At 37.7% G+C, this 17,123-nt stretch overlaps 1 protein-coding gene across 1 annotated transcript in view; it reads right to left on the reverse strand.

Moving 5' to 3' along the window:
• Nucleotides 1-1,601: 1,601 nt before the first annotated feature.
• Nucleotides 1,602-17,123, reverse strand: part of xylt1 (xylosyltransferase I) — a 71,665-nt gene continuing 56,143 nt past the window's right edge. Inside the window, exons 9-11 of the mRNA XM_084114526.1 lie at nt 14,669-14,864; nt 10,332-10,665; nt 1,602-6,967 (exon numbers count right to left, since the gene is read on the reverse strand). Coding sequence (XP_083970652.1) covers nt 6,645-6,967; nt 10,332-10,665; nt 14,669-14,864 — 853 coding nt within the window. The 3' untranslated portion in view covers nt 1,602-6,644. The remainder of the gene's footprint in view (nt 6,968-10,331; nt 10,666-14,668; nt 14,865-17,123) is intronic.

The following is a 17,123-nucleotide window of genomic DNA, read 5'->3' on the forward strand; positions in this document are numbered from 1 at the left end:
ATCTGATGTGCTAAGTGCCCGTGTCCTCTGCCTCCACTGTGTACAAGAGAGGATAACATCATCTTGGATCCTAGGAAGTTGTATAGATGCTTGTTTGCTTTCTGAGAAAAATCAATTTAGTGAGTTTAATGTAGCCCAAGTGTACTTCCTGAACTATTGAACATTTAAGAAGTAACTGTTACAGCTCTGTATTTCTTAAATGGTCAATAGTTCAGGAAGCCATATAATTAATATAATATATAATTATATATATTATTATGATTATATATTATATTAATTATATATAATATTAACATATATTAACTATATGTAGCTATAATTTACATGTATATATAATTATTATTATTTATAATATCAATATTTAATGTTATTAATATTATTAGTAAATGTTTCAATTAATATCGCAGTTGCAGAATTTCTTTGTGGAAGTAGAAGATAATCTACAGGTAAGATTAAAAAATAAATATTAAACATATTATTAACATTTTAAATATTCATATATTCTTCCTATATACATAGATACCGTAACAATATACTGTAATAACTTAAATGTTAATATTGTAAAATGTAATTTATTCCTGATCAAAGCTGAATTTCTAGTCTTCAGTGTCACATGATCATTCAGAAATCATTCTAATATGATGATTTGATGCTCAAGAAACATTATCAATGTTGAAAACAGCAGTGCTGATATACTTTTATGAATAGAAATTACAAAAGAACATTTGAAATAGAAATCTTTTGTAACATTATAAATCTTTAATGTCACTTTTGATCAATTTTATGCATCCATGCTAATTAAAAGCATTTAAAAAAAAAATATATATATATATATATATTAATAATGATGTTAATAATATGAATTGTTGTTATAAACAAACAGTATGTTTTCTTTTATTTAGTAAGTAGTCATGTAATAAGGGGGGGATAATGTACATCCTGGCCAATATTGCAAAATAAACCCCTTCAGGATGATAACTTTGCACTTCTTGCCAAGGTCCTGATAACCCTGTTAGCAGTTAATTTATGATAATATCAGCTGATTGTACATCATCCCTTACATTAAAAATGACACGATTGTTTAAGAAAGCTTTTGCGAGTTCAGATGTAAGGTGGGGGTAGCAACAATTAAGTGCTAATATCAGTATCTATTTAGCCCTGCAGGATTGCATCAGTCTACACTGTCAAATCAGCGACCGACAGACTAAAAAGGGGCAGCTGTGTTTCCACGCTGCAGGTGAGACAGGTGTGTGCCGTATGTAGTGGCTAATTAGCCCTCCTTTTCCTATTCAGTAAGTCGGTGGAAGTAGCACAAGATCGATGCGCTAAAAGTGGCTCTTTGATCCTGGATAGAGGGATGCAGGGAGTCCTGAAATCAGCCCCAGGGGACCACACACATCTTTAGGGACAGAGAGAGAGAGCACCAGATTCTCATCTCCACCCTCGTGTCTTGTAACGGCGTAAAAGAGCAGCGCTCCGCATGTCAGCTGCTTTATCTACTGCTAATGTGACTGTCTTTAGAAGTAGGAGCCTCACACAGATGGTTCTCCTGCTGTGTGTTATTGATGTGATATTCAAGCATCATATCTGATGAGGAGAAATAAGATGACAGAGGAGGTTTTTTTTTTATTCAAAAATTCAGAATGAAGAAAAGAACAGCAAAACCGAAAGAACATTGATACAGAAGGCATTTACAACAGCAGTTTTTTGGTTTTGTGGAGAAATGAAAGACACAGAGACGACATGTTCAATGCTTACAGAAACAAAGGTTGGGAACAACAGCTAAGGCACAGAGGTCCCCTCCGACTGAAGAGTTTAAATAAATTGTGCAACAGTTGCTCAACAAAACATTCCAGCACAGAGAACGGCAAATCTGGCATGAGATTCTCTGAAAGGCAAAAATGTTCATTAAGAGCCGAACCACACACTCAGACTAGTACAGCCCTTCACAAACCCTTTCACATGAACGTTTTGATGGTCTACAGCGCCACTCAACACACCAACACCTGACCCACTTTGACGCTTCTTTTTAAAAACAACGTTATTTACAATACTTTATGAACATCGTTCCAATATAAAATACTTTACATTGTCATTCCTACCAAAATAGTTATAGTACAGAAGAGATGTCTGAGTGATGTAGTAATAAATATCATTTTAATGTGAATGTTAGAATATACATTTCAAATTGTAAGTAATGTGAAAGAAAGAGGTATGTTGCTGTATTTGTGAGGTTAGATCCATCCATTACAGTGATATTAACGGGATAAAAATGAAACTTCTGTCATTATTTACAGATATTTTGTCTTTTTTTTGTCCGTACAATGGAAGTCAATGGGGTCCAATGTTGTTTCTAACCCCATTGACTTTCGTTGCATGGAGAAAAACAATATTTTTCAAAATATCTTCTTTTCTGCTCCATAGTATGACATGAGGGTGAGAAAATCATGACAGGATTAAATTTTGGCCTTTAAAGGTGAAGTGTCTAATTTATGTAGCAACAAACAAATGCAAATATTATTTTGCGTGTTTGCTGACCGATCAGTGTAAGAGCGATTCGAGAGCGACCGGCTGGCTTAATCTGCGCAGCTTCTCCGATGACGTGTTTCATGTTTATTCTGACACCTTCAGTTACCCTTATGCTCACAAATCCATGTTTTTATAACAGCAAAAAAAAAAAAAAATGTAATCTGACGGCATGCCTCCGTTTTTAACTCCTCTACTGCAAGCGACAACTCTCGTTTGTCGGTTAAAGTCGAACACAACCTATTGTCTAAGGCCATGTCCCATCTCGCAATGTTCTGAAACAAGTAGCCCAGCCCCAAATGGTCCCAAACAGCCCCTTGTTTCCCATCAATGGTCTCTACGATCAACTTAGGCTTACGGTGCTTTTGGGAAACGCAGCCCAGAGCAGTTCTAGAAAAGCCAGTGTTTGCACTCATTGGGAAGCGTTTGCACACTAAACTGGAATAGTTGAAAGTATTTTAAAATTGGAATAAAACAAAACACTTCACCTTTAAAAGTAAAATGGTTCTTAACATTAATATTCAACTATCCAGTGGCTGAATCCTCACATGTCAACAAGCCAAGATTCTAAGTCAGAAGTCAGTGAGATGTATGTGAATAGATAATTTCATTTAATTTCTCTTTTAAGAATATCAAATTATTTGCACTTTCACACGTACAGTACGGATGTAACACCACTTAGACAAGCATTAGACGCTCTATTAAAAAATTTAAATAACAATGCATTCCAATTTCGCACCCCGCTGGGAACATATGAATGACAAGAGTGCTTTATTGAAAATTTAAGGTCGCATCCACCTTTGGATCACATGACAGCAATGACATTTCACTGTTTGCGCAGCCTTGGTGGGACGCCACCTCTCTCAGGACCAGATAACAATCAGATTGCATACAAAGTGATGGCTAGGCCAGGGTCCCAGAGTCCCAGAGGAGACGCGTTCCTCAAATGAGAGAGCGCAACAAGCCACAATAGCCCAGTTTAAATATGGAGTCGTACATTTGCAATGTAGAAACATAAAAGGTTTGTAAAAACTGAGAAAATGTTGGTCCAATGCAAACTGTAGAGTCCAGCAAGCTTGCAATCTTCCTCACTAAAAATACATCTCAGTCAGATCTGAGAGGCCACCCTATCATTATTATGGATGCGAGTAATCCGGACGGCCCGATCTGGAAAATGTGACATCCAAATGGCGCACGTGCAGAAGAAAGCGGTTGAGGCATCCTCCAAGCTACTGAGCCCAGGAACTTTGTTGAAACTGCTCTGATGCTATACCAGCCAGTCCAACCGACGTCCGTTTTTGTTCGTTTGAGCAATATATGGCAAAATACCAAACACTGGCTCATATAAAAAGACTAGAATAAAGAAAATGAGAAGCAGAATGACTGGAATCTCAGTTCTTGAGGTCAATCCAGTTAGTTTCCTGCTCAAAGTTTATGACACAGATGAACAGATGGACCTCAGGTGGAGGGGCGGAAAGGTCTTTACCAACGACCGTACTGGTACCGCATCTTGTGTTTATAGTTGTAATGTGGTTGGGATGATAGCCTTTGTAAATAAAGGCAGCTTGTTTACAAAAGGTATTGAATGAGCTGCAAAAACAGCATATAGACATTAGTCATTGACTAAAAAAATATCTATTTCATTTATATAAACATGAATAAATAGCCAACTTACAACCCTCAGCTAACCAGTACCTTTGTTCAGGGGAAAGGAAAAAAAAACAATTATAAAACAATAAAAAGATGAAGAAATTACATATTTTGTCGTGGTGTGCCAGCACAGCTGGCACCTTCCATTTCAAGTTTCAAGAGCCTGAAGGGGAAACAGCATACAGACAGAACGACGCTTCAGACACTTCGCAAGCTACTCTAGACTCTCTCACTTCAAAAATTGTGGCCTGGTATCATGCAAGTTTCTGTCGCTCCGCAGAATCCTATCCCAAAGTGATTCTCCCAACTGAAAGAACCTTCAGTGAGTACTCTATTTGATGCCCGATTAGAAATATTAGTATACAGACAGAAACACAATTGCTTTATGATGTATGTTCTGTTTGCTAGACGGCAACTAATGTCTTTTAATTTACACTACCGTTGATAAGTTTGGGGTAATTATTTTGTTTTTGAAATAAATCAATACTTTTATTCAGCAAAGACACATTAAATTGATTAAAAGTGAGAGTAAAGACATCTCTAATGCTTGTAAAGATTTCTATTACAAATAAATGCTGTTCTTTTGATCTTTCGATTCATTAAAATAACCCTGAATTTTGTTTTTCAAGTTTTCCACAAAAATATCAGAAATGTTTCTTGAACAGAAAATCATCATATTAGAATGATTTCTGAAGGATCATGTGACACTGAACACTGGAGTGAAAACTCAACTTTGACATCACAGGAATAAATTTCATTTAAAATATATTCAAAAAGTATACATTTAAATGGTTACTTTCAATGATTCAATAGTTATTTTTAATCTGTAATAATATTTCACAATATTTCCTTTTTTGTTGTTGTTGTTGCAAAAGAGACTTCTTTCAACAAAGTAACACTAAATCAACCCCAAACTTTTGAATGGTAGTGTATATTGCGTAACACATTATATATCCAAAGCTGCAAATGCTCAAATTAAACATTTCCTGTTCTGTTTTCAGTTAGCTTGCAAACTCTCAAGCATGCTAGCTCTGCATATCTCTGGCCTAGAGGCCTTCTAACATACTTCTGACTGATTAGCCTGCCAGCTTAACATAATGCTAACTGACCACCCTGCTAGCCTAGCAAACATGCAACCACCAATTATTTGTACTAATTTGTAGCTACCACTATGGGCTACTAGTATCATAGATATTCATATAAGGCTAGATGTCTTACGGCGGAGTCTCGAACGGCATCACCGGCGGCCATCTTGTCACAGGCAGGCTTTCTGGCGCGCTCTGTGGTACCTGATGTAAGGTGAGTGATCAGCACGAACACAAATACTCTTATCTCGCTGAAATCTTGACGGATTTACAAATCGGCTATAATTCCGATAAATATCTTATAATTATTCATATGTATGCAGTGTCATAACTACATCTCTGACATTTATAACAAACCAAACCGTATGAAAATCGGTAGAAAATTGAGCAAGTTATGGTTATTTAAAAAGTACATGCAGCATTAAAACACAATGTTACGAGTGAGCGAGCTGCCTGTGGCAAGATGGCCGCCACGTGCGGACGTCGACCTCCATTGGCCAGCAGCGCGCACGAGACATCTAGCCTTTATTATATGATATCTATGACTAGTATAACCAAAAAAAAAGACCATTTTGATTATACAGAAGAGGAAAACGCGGTACACTTTTGAACAGGCATTACAATCTGCTACCTCTCCGCCTCCAAAGGCAATAGGATTCTGTGGAGTTTGGCATCTAGCACGGCACTGGATCACCTCTTCTTGTCAAAAGCTCAATTTTTGTTCTCAACAGATGTTTTTCAACCGATAACTTATTAAAACCTAATAGGAGACTTTATTAAGGGAGTTTGAAGGCTTTAAATGCCTGTTTCACTGCATTTGATCCAGTGAAAAGCTTATAAAAAGGGACATATTTTTCTGAAAACGAAAAGAAACCAGCAATGTTGTGCTAAACAATTATATATGACCTGAAAAACTGGTTTTAATAAGGTATAGGTTGAAAAACACGTTCCATCATTCACGGTAGGTGCAAGTTTGTTTGATTTGAAATATAGAGGCTTACTATACAAACATCCCTTTTGGTCTTAGGTCCTTTCTGTGCTTAATATCCCAATCCCAGCATTCAGCCGTAACGCCTACACATAGGCATCACCTGCTGTGTCCAGTTGACAAAGATTCAATCACAGTAATTAAAATAAATAAAATATAGAGAAGCCTGACAGCACTCACATCACTAGAGCACTCAGAGTTTGAGATAGCCAGAGGGTGCACATTTTTAAAATAATCTTTAAAAACTTCCCAGCGTACACTTTCTTGGGCCGTGTCTTGCGTTTGAGAGAGGTCCGTTCTGCTCATATTCACACAAGCGATGCTGGAAAATAAATAATAGAAACAAAATGGCCTAAGAAAGGAAAGAAGGCGAGTCTTCAGGGCAGTGAATGCTGCTACCTGATTCGTCCATTGGTTTTAGGTGGGCCCAGCTGGGACTTTGGGTCCGGGCTGAGAGAGCTCCACACCGTTTCCCTGCAAGTCTGCATGACTGGACAGCCACTGGGGCCTGTTGAACACACGTCCACAGCTGACCACACGTCGCCCAGCAGACTGTCCACCCAGTGCTCCAGCTCAGACCCCGTAAGCTCTGCGTTGTGCTCGGCTGCCTCTACCTGACCCAAGTGGACCGGGATGTTGAGGATGGGGTTCAGGCCGTGGAAACTCTGCTCCATATAGCTGTTCTTGGCCGGCCCGTTGTGCGTTCTTAAAGCATCCTCTGTGAGAGAGAAGAAAAAGTTTTTTTCCATGAGTCACACAAGCACTTAATGCAAGCGAAGCAAAACTGGGATTATGACTGAATTTGCTGGAACGTTTTACATTTTTAGACATTAAAAATAAAGTACAGTCTTCCTGATTTCATTTTTTTGGGGGGAAAAAGGTGATGACTCGAGAACATTTTCTTTAGCTATGAGAGTTGTCGGGAATAAACAATGCTGTTTATCATGGGAGCAGTGAACTTTAAAGCTGATGTTTGTTAAGTTGGATAGGAGAAAGTATTTTAACATCCACATTAGCTTTGTTTTGTTTGTGCTTAGAATTATCTGTCATGTGTGGACGAGGTTGTTTTTGTGAGGGTAAAAATCTACTAAATACTAATAAAACCTAGCCTGGCTAACGTCAGACCTCGTCTCATTGAGACGTAGTCTGGGAACCACATGTTCATTTTCTCGTGTTTGAGGCGTGGTTTACGAATGCCCAGAGACGTTTATTGGGCGCTACGAATGTCTATCAAATGCGCCTGTACGTAGCTCATAGCCAATCGTTTCAGTTATACCAGATGACGTATGTAACAAAAGAGAATGCGCTGTTTGTTAGTTTTGTCGAGTATCCTCATAAGAGCCGTCTTAAATTAGTTAAATAAATAAACGTAAAGAGTTGTGAGAAAATGGGACGCATGTCAAATCTGCGACTTGTGCCGCAGCGCCAGGTCTTAAAGTGACAGCAGCCACTAATTCTCTCTATTATTAAAGTTAATCGAAGAACAAAGGTAACAGAGAAAATCACTCACTGCTCTTGACTAAAGAACTTTTGTAAATCCATATTTAATTTATAATGTATGCAGTGCAGACTGTTTGATAACTTTATTCAATTTATGAATATGTCACAGGGCACAGGTAAATATGACATGTATTATGGGTTTATGTCAGGACTGTTTTAAGTTCACTTAAATTAAAAGTTGTTAAATTTTTTGAAGCCTAATAAATTACACTGTAATGTTGAATGGCTATAATTAATGTTTAAAATTGGGGGAAAAAATTCATTCAGCTGTATTAGTTTCAGTGATACTGGCCTTCATTCATAAAAAGAACATTTTATTTTAAATGTTCAGAGAAGATCTAAATTGATCAAAAGTGAATTTTGAATTTTGCAGACTATTTCTAAGAAATATGAAAAAGATGATAACTCAAGGACATGATGCCTTGTGTTGTAACTTAACATCTATGGCTTAAAAGAGCAGTTTCAGTTTTAACATATTCAGTCTCTTTTTGAGGGATGAAATAACACTGTACAGCTGGGATTTTACAAAATCTCTATCAAAATTGCATACAAAAATCTATCATTTTTATTTAAATATTAAATACGGTACATCTTCACATATAAACTAGACCACAAGCTTGCGGTATATCAGCTACGGCTCATTTAGCTGTGAGGAAGGACACATTGGCCCTGGAGGTAAAGCTGCAAATTCCTCAGGCTCCTCACACTTCTCTCTCCAGCCGCCCTTCACAGATCGCCCTCTGTGTCTCTTCCTGACCCCTCTCTCCAGGTTCGCCCACCTCTCCCTTCCCAGTCCCTCTCCTCCCTTCTATAACATTCCATTTCACGCTCGCCAGGAAGTGTGTGGACAGGCAAGCGTCGTTGCTTACAACGTGCCGACCAAACTTGGCCGCATAAACACACTCCATAAACTTTTATTAGCTGAGGGTGCAGAAGCACGGCGAACGAAAAGACTCTGTGCCTGCCGTAGACATTAATCATAGGACAGTCTGGTAAATCATGTGCGTTTATAACCCGCCCATTCCCACGACACGCGCACGTCGAACCGCAATCACAACCTCTCCCTCATTAGGAGCGTTTTGAGGACAGATCTGCTGATGACCGCACACCATGCTTAGTATTTCTAAATGTCCCCTAATGGGCTAGAGATACCAATCGTGGCCCCTGCACAGTAATCTTTTTGAGTTTATTCCAATGAAAGGTGACCCGGTGTGGTGTATTACTCATTCGTGACTGTGAGCTGGGACTATTTATAGGCTACCAAGCGGCCCAGGCACATAGCTAGATGTGAAGGATAGAAAGTGCCTTTGAAAGCAGGGGGTGGGATGACCTGAAAGGTTGAGGCAGTTTAATATACAGTGTACCATAGTGTCAGACTATGGTCTTCAAAAAGAGCATGCAAAACGCTAGAGGATTAGTCATTACGTCTGGAGAAAGGAGCGTTTTTTTCATTCCGTTTTAAATATATACCAGCTTGCGAGAAAGCATAAATCAAAGCTTATCAAAGAGTATTTTGAACTGCATTTTCTCAAGTGATATGGTTTGCATATTGGAAAATGCAAAGGATTTCACATTTTTTCAGCTAGGAGTTGTCAGAAAAAAGAAAAAAGAGAAAGTATTTTAACATCCACATTAGCTTAGGGGCTGATTACACCTGGTCACTTTATGCATTTTCTCTGATCGGATTGCTATCGGATCATGAAAAGACCAAGTGTAAATGCCCTCTGAAATGCTTTCGAGACTTATTTAAATCCGATCACTCAAACCACTTCAGGAGGAGGTATGAGACGCATTCCGAACGAAACTGAACAATTATAGATGCATCTGATTCTTGAAGCCACATATGTAAATTTTACTTCTCCTAAAATGTAAAAAGGAAAAAAAAGGTGTGAGAGCGTGGTATACCGGCTCCCAGTAGCCAGATATGACAACACTACTACAACACGCATTGCCACAGATATGGCCCGCCGCAGAGGAGTAGCTGAGTATCTCTTCACAAGCCGACGTGCAAACTGCTGCAAATTAAACTGAAAGTGACACCAAATTATCTTACCAGTGTTGATGCTGCTTTTTTTCTCTTACTGAAATCTTTGAAATTAGCTGATGCATATCTGTTGCCTTCACTGAAGTGAACTCCATTGAATTTGCATATAGCACAGGAATTGAAGATCGGGTGTATAATTGTTTTGGGGAGACATTTATGTGGTCAAGTGTAAATGGAGTTTCAGTTTAAGTTTCAGTATTTTTGTTATGTGCTTTTGCTATTTTTATTAGTTCATTTTAAAAATATATGTTATTTAGCTTCATTTTAGTTCAAATAAAATGTTTAGTTCAAATAAAGTTTCCAAGATAATATTTTCAATTGTTGTTTTAGTTTTTGAAGTGGTTAAAATGGTTTCAAATGGTTAAAAAAAGGTTGTCTTCTTTTTTTGTAAAATGGTAAATGTTGTTTATCACCATGCTTTCAATTAAGCTATATAAATTCCATCAAATGCTGTACGGTTTATAATTCCGAAATATCTTCTACCTAACAAAAGAAAAGCTCTTACTTTGTGAATCAACGTATACAGTGTAACTCTCACCTTGGCGTATAGGCAGGTGTTTGTGGTGGGTAAGGGGAGTGATGAGAAAGCGTGTCTCTGCCACAGGACTCCAGTGATGCAGCACGCGTACGGTCCACATGCCGGGCCGCAGGGGCAGGTTCAGCGGAGGCCTGTAGTGTGTGAATTCAGCACTGGCGTCGATCAGGATATCGTAGGTGGCAGCGATGACATTGGTGGGGTCAATCCACACCACAGTCACAGTCACATTTGACCCTTTCCCCCATTTCTGCATTCCCACAGGCTCGTCCATGGGTCCCATCAATTTCCCAAAGTTCCGAAATATCCTTTCCTTAGCATCCCAGTCTGTTCCAATCTGATGTATGAGAGAAAAGACAAAGAACAGATATATGACATCTAGACTGATAAGAAAGTCAAGAGAAGTAGCCTAATGTACCCCAACAGTCCCATCAGTTAGACTCAAGTACCCCTTTATTGACACAAGCCAGATATGTGTTCCCATTCTCTCAAAAAATCTCATCAAAATGAATGCTAATAAAGTCACTTTTAAATAATTAATCAAACAATTTATATGGTGGGTGAACAACAGATCAAGTATATATAATCCCATACACTACTAATGTTTGGGGTCAGTAAGATTTTTTTTTTCCAATATTTTTGGAAGAAGTCTCTTATGCTCACCAAGGCTGCATTATTTTGATCAAAAATACAGTAAAAATAGTGTGAAATATTATTGATTTAAAATAACTGTTGTTTATATATATTTAAAGTGTAATTTATTCCTGTGATGCAAAGCTGAATTTTCAGCATCATTACTCCAGTCTTCTGCTGTCCTTCAGAAATCAATATGCTGATTTGCTGCTCAAGAAACATTTCTTATTCTCAATGTCGAAAAGAGTTTATCAAAGAAAAGTTCAAAAGAACAGCATTTATTTAAAAGAGAAATCTTTTGTAACATAAAACATGTCTTTAAATGTCACCATTTTATGCGTTTGCTAAAAAAAAGTATAAATTTTATTTAAGGCGAGACACTACAGGTGAATAGGGTAAAAATGTTAAATAATAGATATCACCATGAAACTTCCTCAGTTGATTACTTACACAAGTATATAAAAAAAATGTATTACAAGTTTTAGAAATGTGTGTTTAATTATGCAAATTAGGCATTATCTCATTAAATATGCACGATTTTGCATATATTTTCGGTAGATAGATCTGAACATATGATAAAGCCAGGTGCAAAATTCTTTTTTCATTTTGTTTACAAGTCAAGTCAAGTCGAGTCAAGTTTATTTACATAGCGCTTTTCACAATACAGATTGTATCAAAGCAGCTTCACAGTATTAAATTAAAACAATACATCAATGTTTGTTTCTAGTGGAAAACGTCCATGTTTGGTAATGCTGATCAATAGTATTGTTGATTGATTAATTAAATTAAATATCCCCAAATATCCCCAACTGAGCAAGCCAAAGGCAACAGTGGCAAGGAACCGAAAAACTCCATCAGGTGACCTAATGGAGAAAAAAACAAAAACAAAAAAAAAAACACACAAGATGAAAAAAAAAAAAAAACTCAAGGGATTTCAGGATATATGCTTTCATTACCTAGAAAATCAAAATATACTGTCCATAGCCTTAAAAAATTGATTTTAGCCATATTTTTTTTATTAAAATGTCACATAAATCAGGCCAGGAATGATTTATTAACAAATCCCTCTGAAAATATCTTCAGAATACTGCTAAGTGTATAACTGGAAAGTTTGGTGTACATAGGTGCTACATAGTTTGAGATGTTTCTACTGGAGAATGACAAAAAACTCATTTTGAGAAAACGGCAGTTAAAGATTTAAATAGCTCTAAATGAGAAATCGTCTTTAGCTTTAAATCCCCCTTTGGACATTCACGATTGGTTACTGATAGAAAGGAAATGCCCATATTTGGGTTACATAGCGTTGTGCAGGAGACTCAGAGCTTCACAATGATACCGGTCATGACAGACTTCAGTAAACAGACGGAGCTCGGCGTGTCGCGTTGTAATGCTAACTTCCTGGTAAATTCGGGAGAAACTTACTGCCGCAAGTAAACAAAATGTAATAAAATAAACATCTTAATGTATATTTTCAGCGTTTTCTTTACAGCAGCTTGAAAGAACACATATTAAAGGAGTAAACTAGCCCAAAATCTCAAAACTGACCACTGCATGAAAAATCGATGTTTTTGCCTGCCGTGTCTCGCCTTAAAAAGTTCTGTTTTCTTTAATAAGGAACTGAAAAATCATCTTTAATTGAAAAAAATATTTGATATTCTTATATAAATATATTACAATTGATTTGATATTATTATATATTATTTATTATATTGTTTTATTATATTTATCATAAAATGTTATGGTTTAAAACTGTTTTCAACATGTTTTCATAGGTTTAAGCTAAATCTTTCCAAGGACCCCCTGGAACCTGCCAGCATACTACCCCTTGGGGTCCATATACCCCTGGTTGGGAATCACTGATCTAGAGCAAAGTTGGAGAAGCAGACACACTAAAAGAGAAGACGAACGAGTAAGAGAATGAGAAAGAAGGCAAGTGAGAGAGGGTGAGAACAGAGTCCCAGGGGTCTGAGACAGTGTGTGTCGCTCTTGATGCAGAGATGTGTCAGTTCACCCCCTCCAGACACTGCACAGGCCTTCATTGGTATGGAAGCTGAACAAACTTTCTGTTTCCTTGAAATTCAGTCCCCTAAGAAACCAGAGTAACGGGATGCCTGAGCATGGTACCAGTGGCTCCCTAAGAGAGGCGCGCAGACGGATATACAGCCAAATGAATTGCACAAGATCCCATCGTAAGTAAACAGATGGCACCAATTGGGACCGCCAGTACCAGCTGAGATGAGCATAATTGCATCAAACGATCAGCAGTGCCCAGTTTAATGTTTCTCCCACTGTGTGGTAATTTGACTTGTGGGATGGGGGGGAGGTGGTGGCTTAAAGCCATTAAACGCTAGCTGCCTCCAGCCACTCTCAGAAACTACATCACTACAGAGGACGTGACCGACAGCAGGAGTCTCTTTACGGTTGACCAGCCCCACATCCCTCCCCGGCCGTGCCCGTACCTCAGTAAAACACGGCAAATCAATTTGATCATTCTGTTTGGAAGACGCCTGAGACCCAGCTGGACTTGGTTTAAGCACTTTACAGCTCTGCTGTCTTGTCTATGGGTGTCCCCCCAAAGGATGGATGATGGGTACTATAATGCTTTTAGGAAGTGATGTCAATGTCCAACTTTATGCTACACAGATGAATTTAGAAAGTTTCTTGCCATAAATGTGTATATATAATACATATGATATATATTTTGGGGTTGATAAGATTTTTTTATTGTTTTTGAAAGAAGTCTCTTATGCTCATCAAGGCTGCATTTATTTGATCAAACGTACTGTAAAAACAGTAATATTGTGAAATAATATTCCAACTTAAAATAAGAAGTTGTCTAATCCAATATATTTTAAAAAGTCATTCATTACTGCAATGGCAAAGCTGAGGTTTCAGCAGCCATAACTCAAAAATAAATAAAAACATATCTGAGAAATTGCATGCATCACAAAACAAATAATATTTCTTATATTGATTATTATTCACAATATTATAATTTAAATATATTTTAATTTAACATATAGTAAATTGAATGTACACCTTTGATTTAAATCATTTATGCCAGTTTCATCAGCGAAAGGAAGAGTATAATTTTTTCATTTCAACCGTACATTTAAAAAAAACATGTCAGCTAGTAATAGATCTTCATATCCTGTTTTAAGTCATCTATATGCATCTAACTCTAGTGTCTGGAACTGAACATGTACCCTTGGCTTCCAACAGATAAACTGAGGGCAGTTCAGCGTGAAGTCATTATTTTATCCCCATACTCGTGGCAGACAAATCACTGATTACGCCAAAGGGCAAGATGACAGGTATGGCGCTGCCTGACAGCTAAATCAATGAAAAACGTCTGAATTATTGGTTGTTTAACGGAGTATGTCAAGCGCAATGTGCAGCAGTGTAAGATTGCCAATAATATTCGGAGGTCAATATTCTTAGCAATGCATATATTCTGAGGGTAGTGTGGGGGCGATTCTGCACCTATAGACTGCCAGGACATTTTTACTGCAGTGAGCCAGAACGAAATAAGCATTGTCTTAAAACTTTTATTCATGAACAACAGCATGACGACAGTTAGTTCATAAATAAAAATGACCAACAGAGGACACATAAACGTGCTACCCAACAGCCGTTAGCTATTATAGTATACAAAAATGCTTCATCTCCACTGTGTGTGTATTGTGTAAGGCTGTGAGTTTACTAACCTCTGCAAACTGCAGTCGGTTAAAGGTATTGGGTGGATTGGTGAACTTGAAGAACTGTTTGGGCATGAGCCAGGTCTCCAGGGTTTCCAGTTTGCTTGTTGCCAGGTTGGTGGCGTGATGCCTGACCAGGTATCCCTGGAACTCATCAGACAGGAAGTAGATGTGGACAGACACAGGATGTCCCATGGCATAATACCTACAGGCAGAAAAGATGTCATTCTGAAATAATAATAATAATAATAATAATAATTCACAATCCTTACATGTAGGGTTCAAAATTGACTTTTTGCCACACCTGCAAAGTCATCTGCATTGAGTATTTTTTCAATAATATTTATTACTGGTCATGATATAAATGCAACTATTTTGCATCATAATTATTTGAAAATATATATTTTTGTCCCTAATGTATTTGTTTTGGTGGCTTAACATGACGAATGTTCCACATTATATATTCCCACATAAATTAATGTAACATAAAAAAATATTTTCCATTAAATTGATCAAAAGTAACAGCAAAGAGATTTATAATGTTAGCTGAGAAGGAAATAGCCACTCCAAACCAACAGAAAGCAAATTCTAGCCATATGCTGATGTTTTTTTAATGAAAGAAATTAATAATTTTATTCAGCAAGGACACATTACGCTGAACAAAAGTGACAGTAAAGACTTTTACAATGTTACGAAAGATTTCTATTTCAAATAAATGCCGTTCTTTTTTGCAATACAGGACTTTATTAAGACCAATTATTTGACTAGTAATTGTCTTTGATTTAAATTCAAGTTTCTTAGGGCTTCGTTAACGCCTAAAGCCTTTTAAAACCCTGAGAAAACTTCTGAGCAACAGAACCAATAATGTTGTATTCTGAGCAAAGCTTATTTGGGTTGTAGAGAGGCGAGTGAAGTGCTGGGCTGAGAGACACTGAGGCAGACAGACAGAAGGAGGAGCAGCAGGAGCTGATAGAGACGCAGGCGTTCACGCGGAGCGGATGGCTGCTCTCGCAGTGATCTCCACCCTGAGCTCCGTCGCCGTGCTCTCATCAGTATTCCAGCACAGGCTGGAGGTGCTCCATCCCAGCATCGCTTGCCTGACAAGCAGAACAGCAAATATTTACACCGGTGCGGCCGCCCTCCCCCCTCCCCCTCCGTCCGCTGTCACCGCAGGAGGAGGGCAGCACGCAGGGACTAACAGAGCAGCTATTCAAGCGGCCCACCTCAGCCTCTCACCGCTGATGTCACAGAGGCCTGCAAAAAAACAGAGCTCTCCCTCACTCAAGGATCCTAAACGCCACCACCCAACCCCCACGGCCAGCAACAACCTCCTCCTTGTGCCTGATGAGTCCCTCTGCAGGGTCCAAATACTGTGGCTCTCTTGTCAGAATGCACCAGCAGCGACGCCAGGCATTACTGCACTGATAAACACATAAACACAGCAGCCAGACTGACAAACACGGCCCCTTATCCTCTCTCGACTCTCTCTCTTCTCTATCTCAGTAATGACAGATGTTTGGACAGCTGAGGAACTTCAGATCTGCTGCAAGTGAGATCAAACATTCTGCGCTTCCCTCGGCAGACAGCACAAATGAGTGTGCACTTATTCAGCTTTCAGAATATCCAAAATGCCAATATACATTCGGTTTCAAACAAAACATAATTACAATGAAAAACATACACCAACAGAAACACAGACACACAAATGTTCAGAACAATTCACTTGAAAATGATGTCATCATTAGCAACATATACCATGTTATTATATATAACCAAGTTATAAGTCTAAGTTATTTAGAGCAGATTGGTGGGACGCCACCTAGAAAGGTTAATCTACGGTCGCAGTCAAAAAAGGAAAAAAAAATCATTAAACCAAAAATCTAAATGAATCTCTGAAATATTTCACAATCCATAAACTGGGGAAATATGAATGGAAATTTTAGTGGCTTTTAATGCAGTAAAACAGTAATAAATAAAATACATTTTCTGTTAAAATAAAATGAACACTAAATTCATAGTCAAAATGTATCAAAACAGTACATTTATTGAAAATTTTATATACTTATTTAAATATAAATCAAATGTAGGCTGTGCACATGGTATTTGGAATCCTCCACTGGTATTTTGCAGTATTAATATTATCGATATAATTTTAAATGATTACAATTAAAAAAAAAATCTTGAATTGATTTTTTTTCTCTTTTTTTTTTTTACATCAAAGGTTGTGCATCTAATGAAACTCTAATTTTGGTGTAAATTTGGTGCTGTCAGGCCAGCCAAATGAGCCTCTTGAAATCTTTGAAAACCATGAATAAACTACTGAAGGTAAAATAAATTACAACCCAAACCACATTAAAAACAGGTTCACTTGAAATGAGGATAAACGGTTTATGTCGACTATAATTTGTGCAATGAATTATTGGTTGCCAAGCCCAAAATCATCAACATTCATTATGGTTTGATA

Source organism: Abramis brama (genome assembly GCF_963993115.1).
Source record: "Abramis brama genome assembly, chromosome: 1".
In the NCBI taxonomy this organism is placed as follows: domain Eukaryota; kingdom Metazoa; phylum Chordata; class Actinopteri; order Cypriniformes; family Leuciscidae; genus Abramis; species Abramis brama.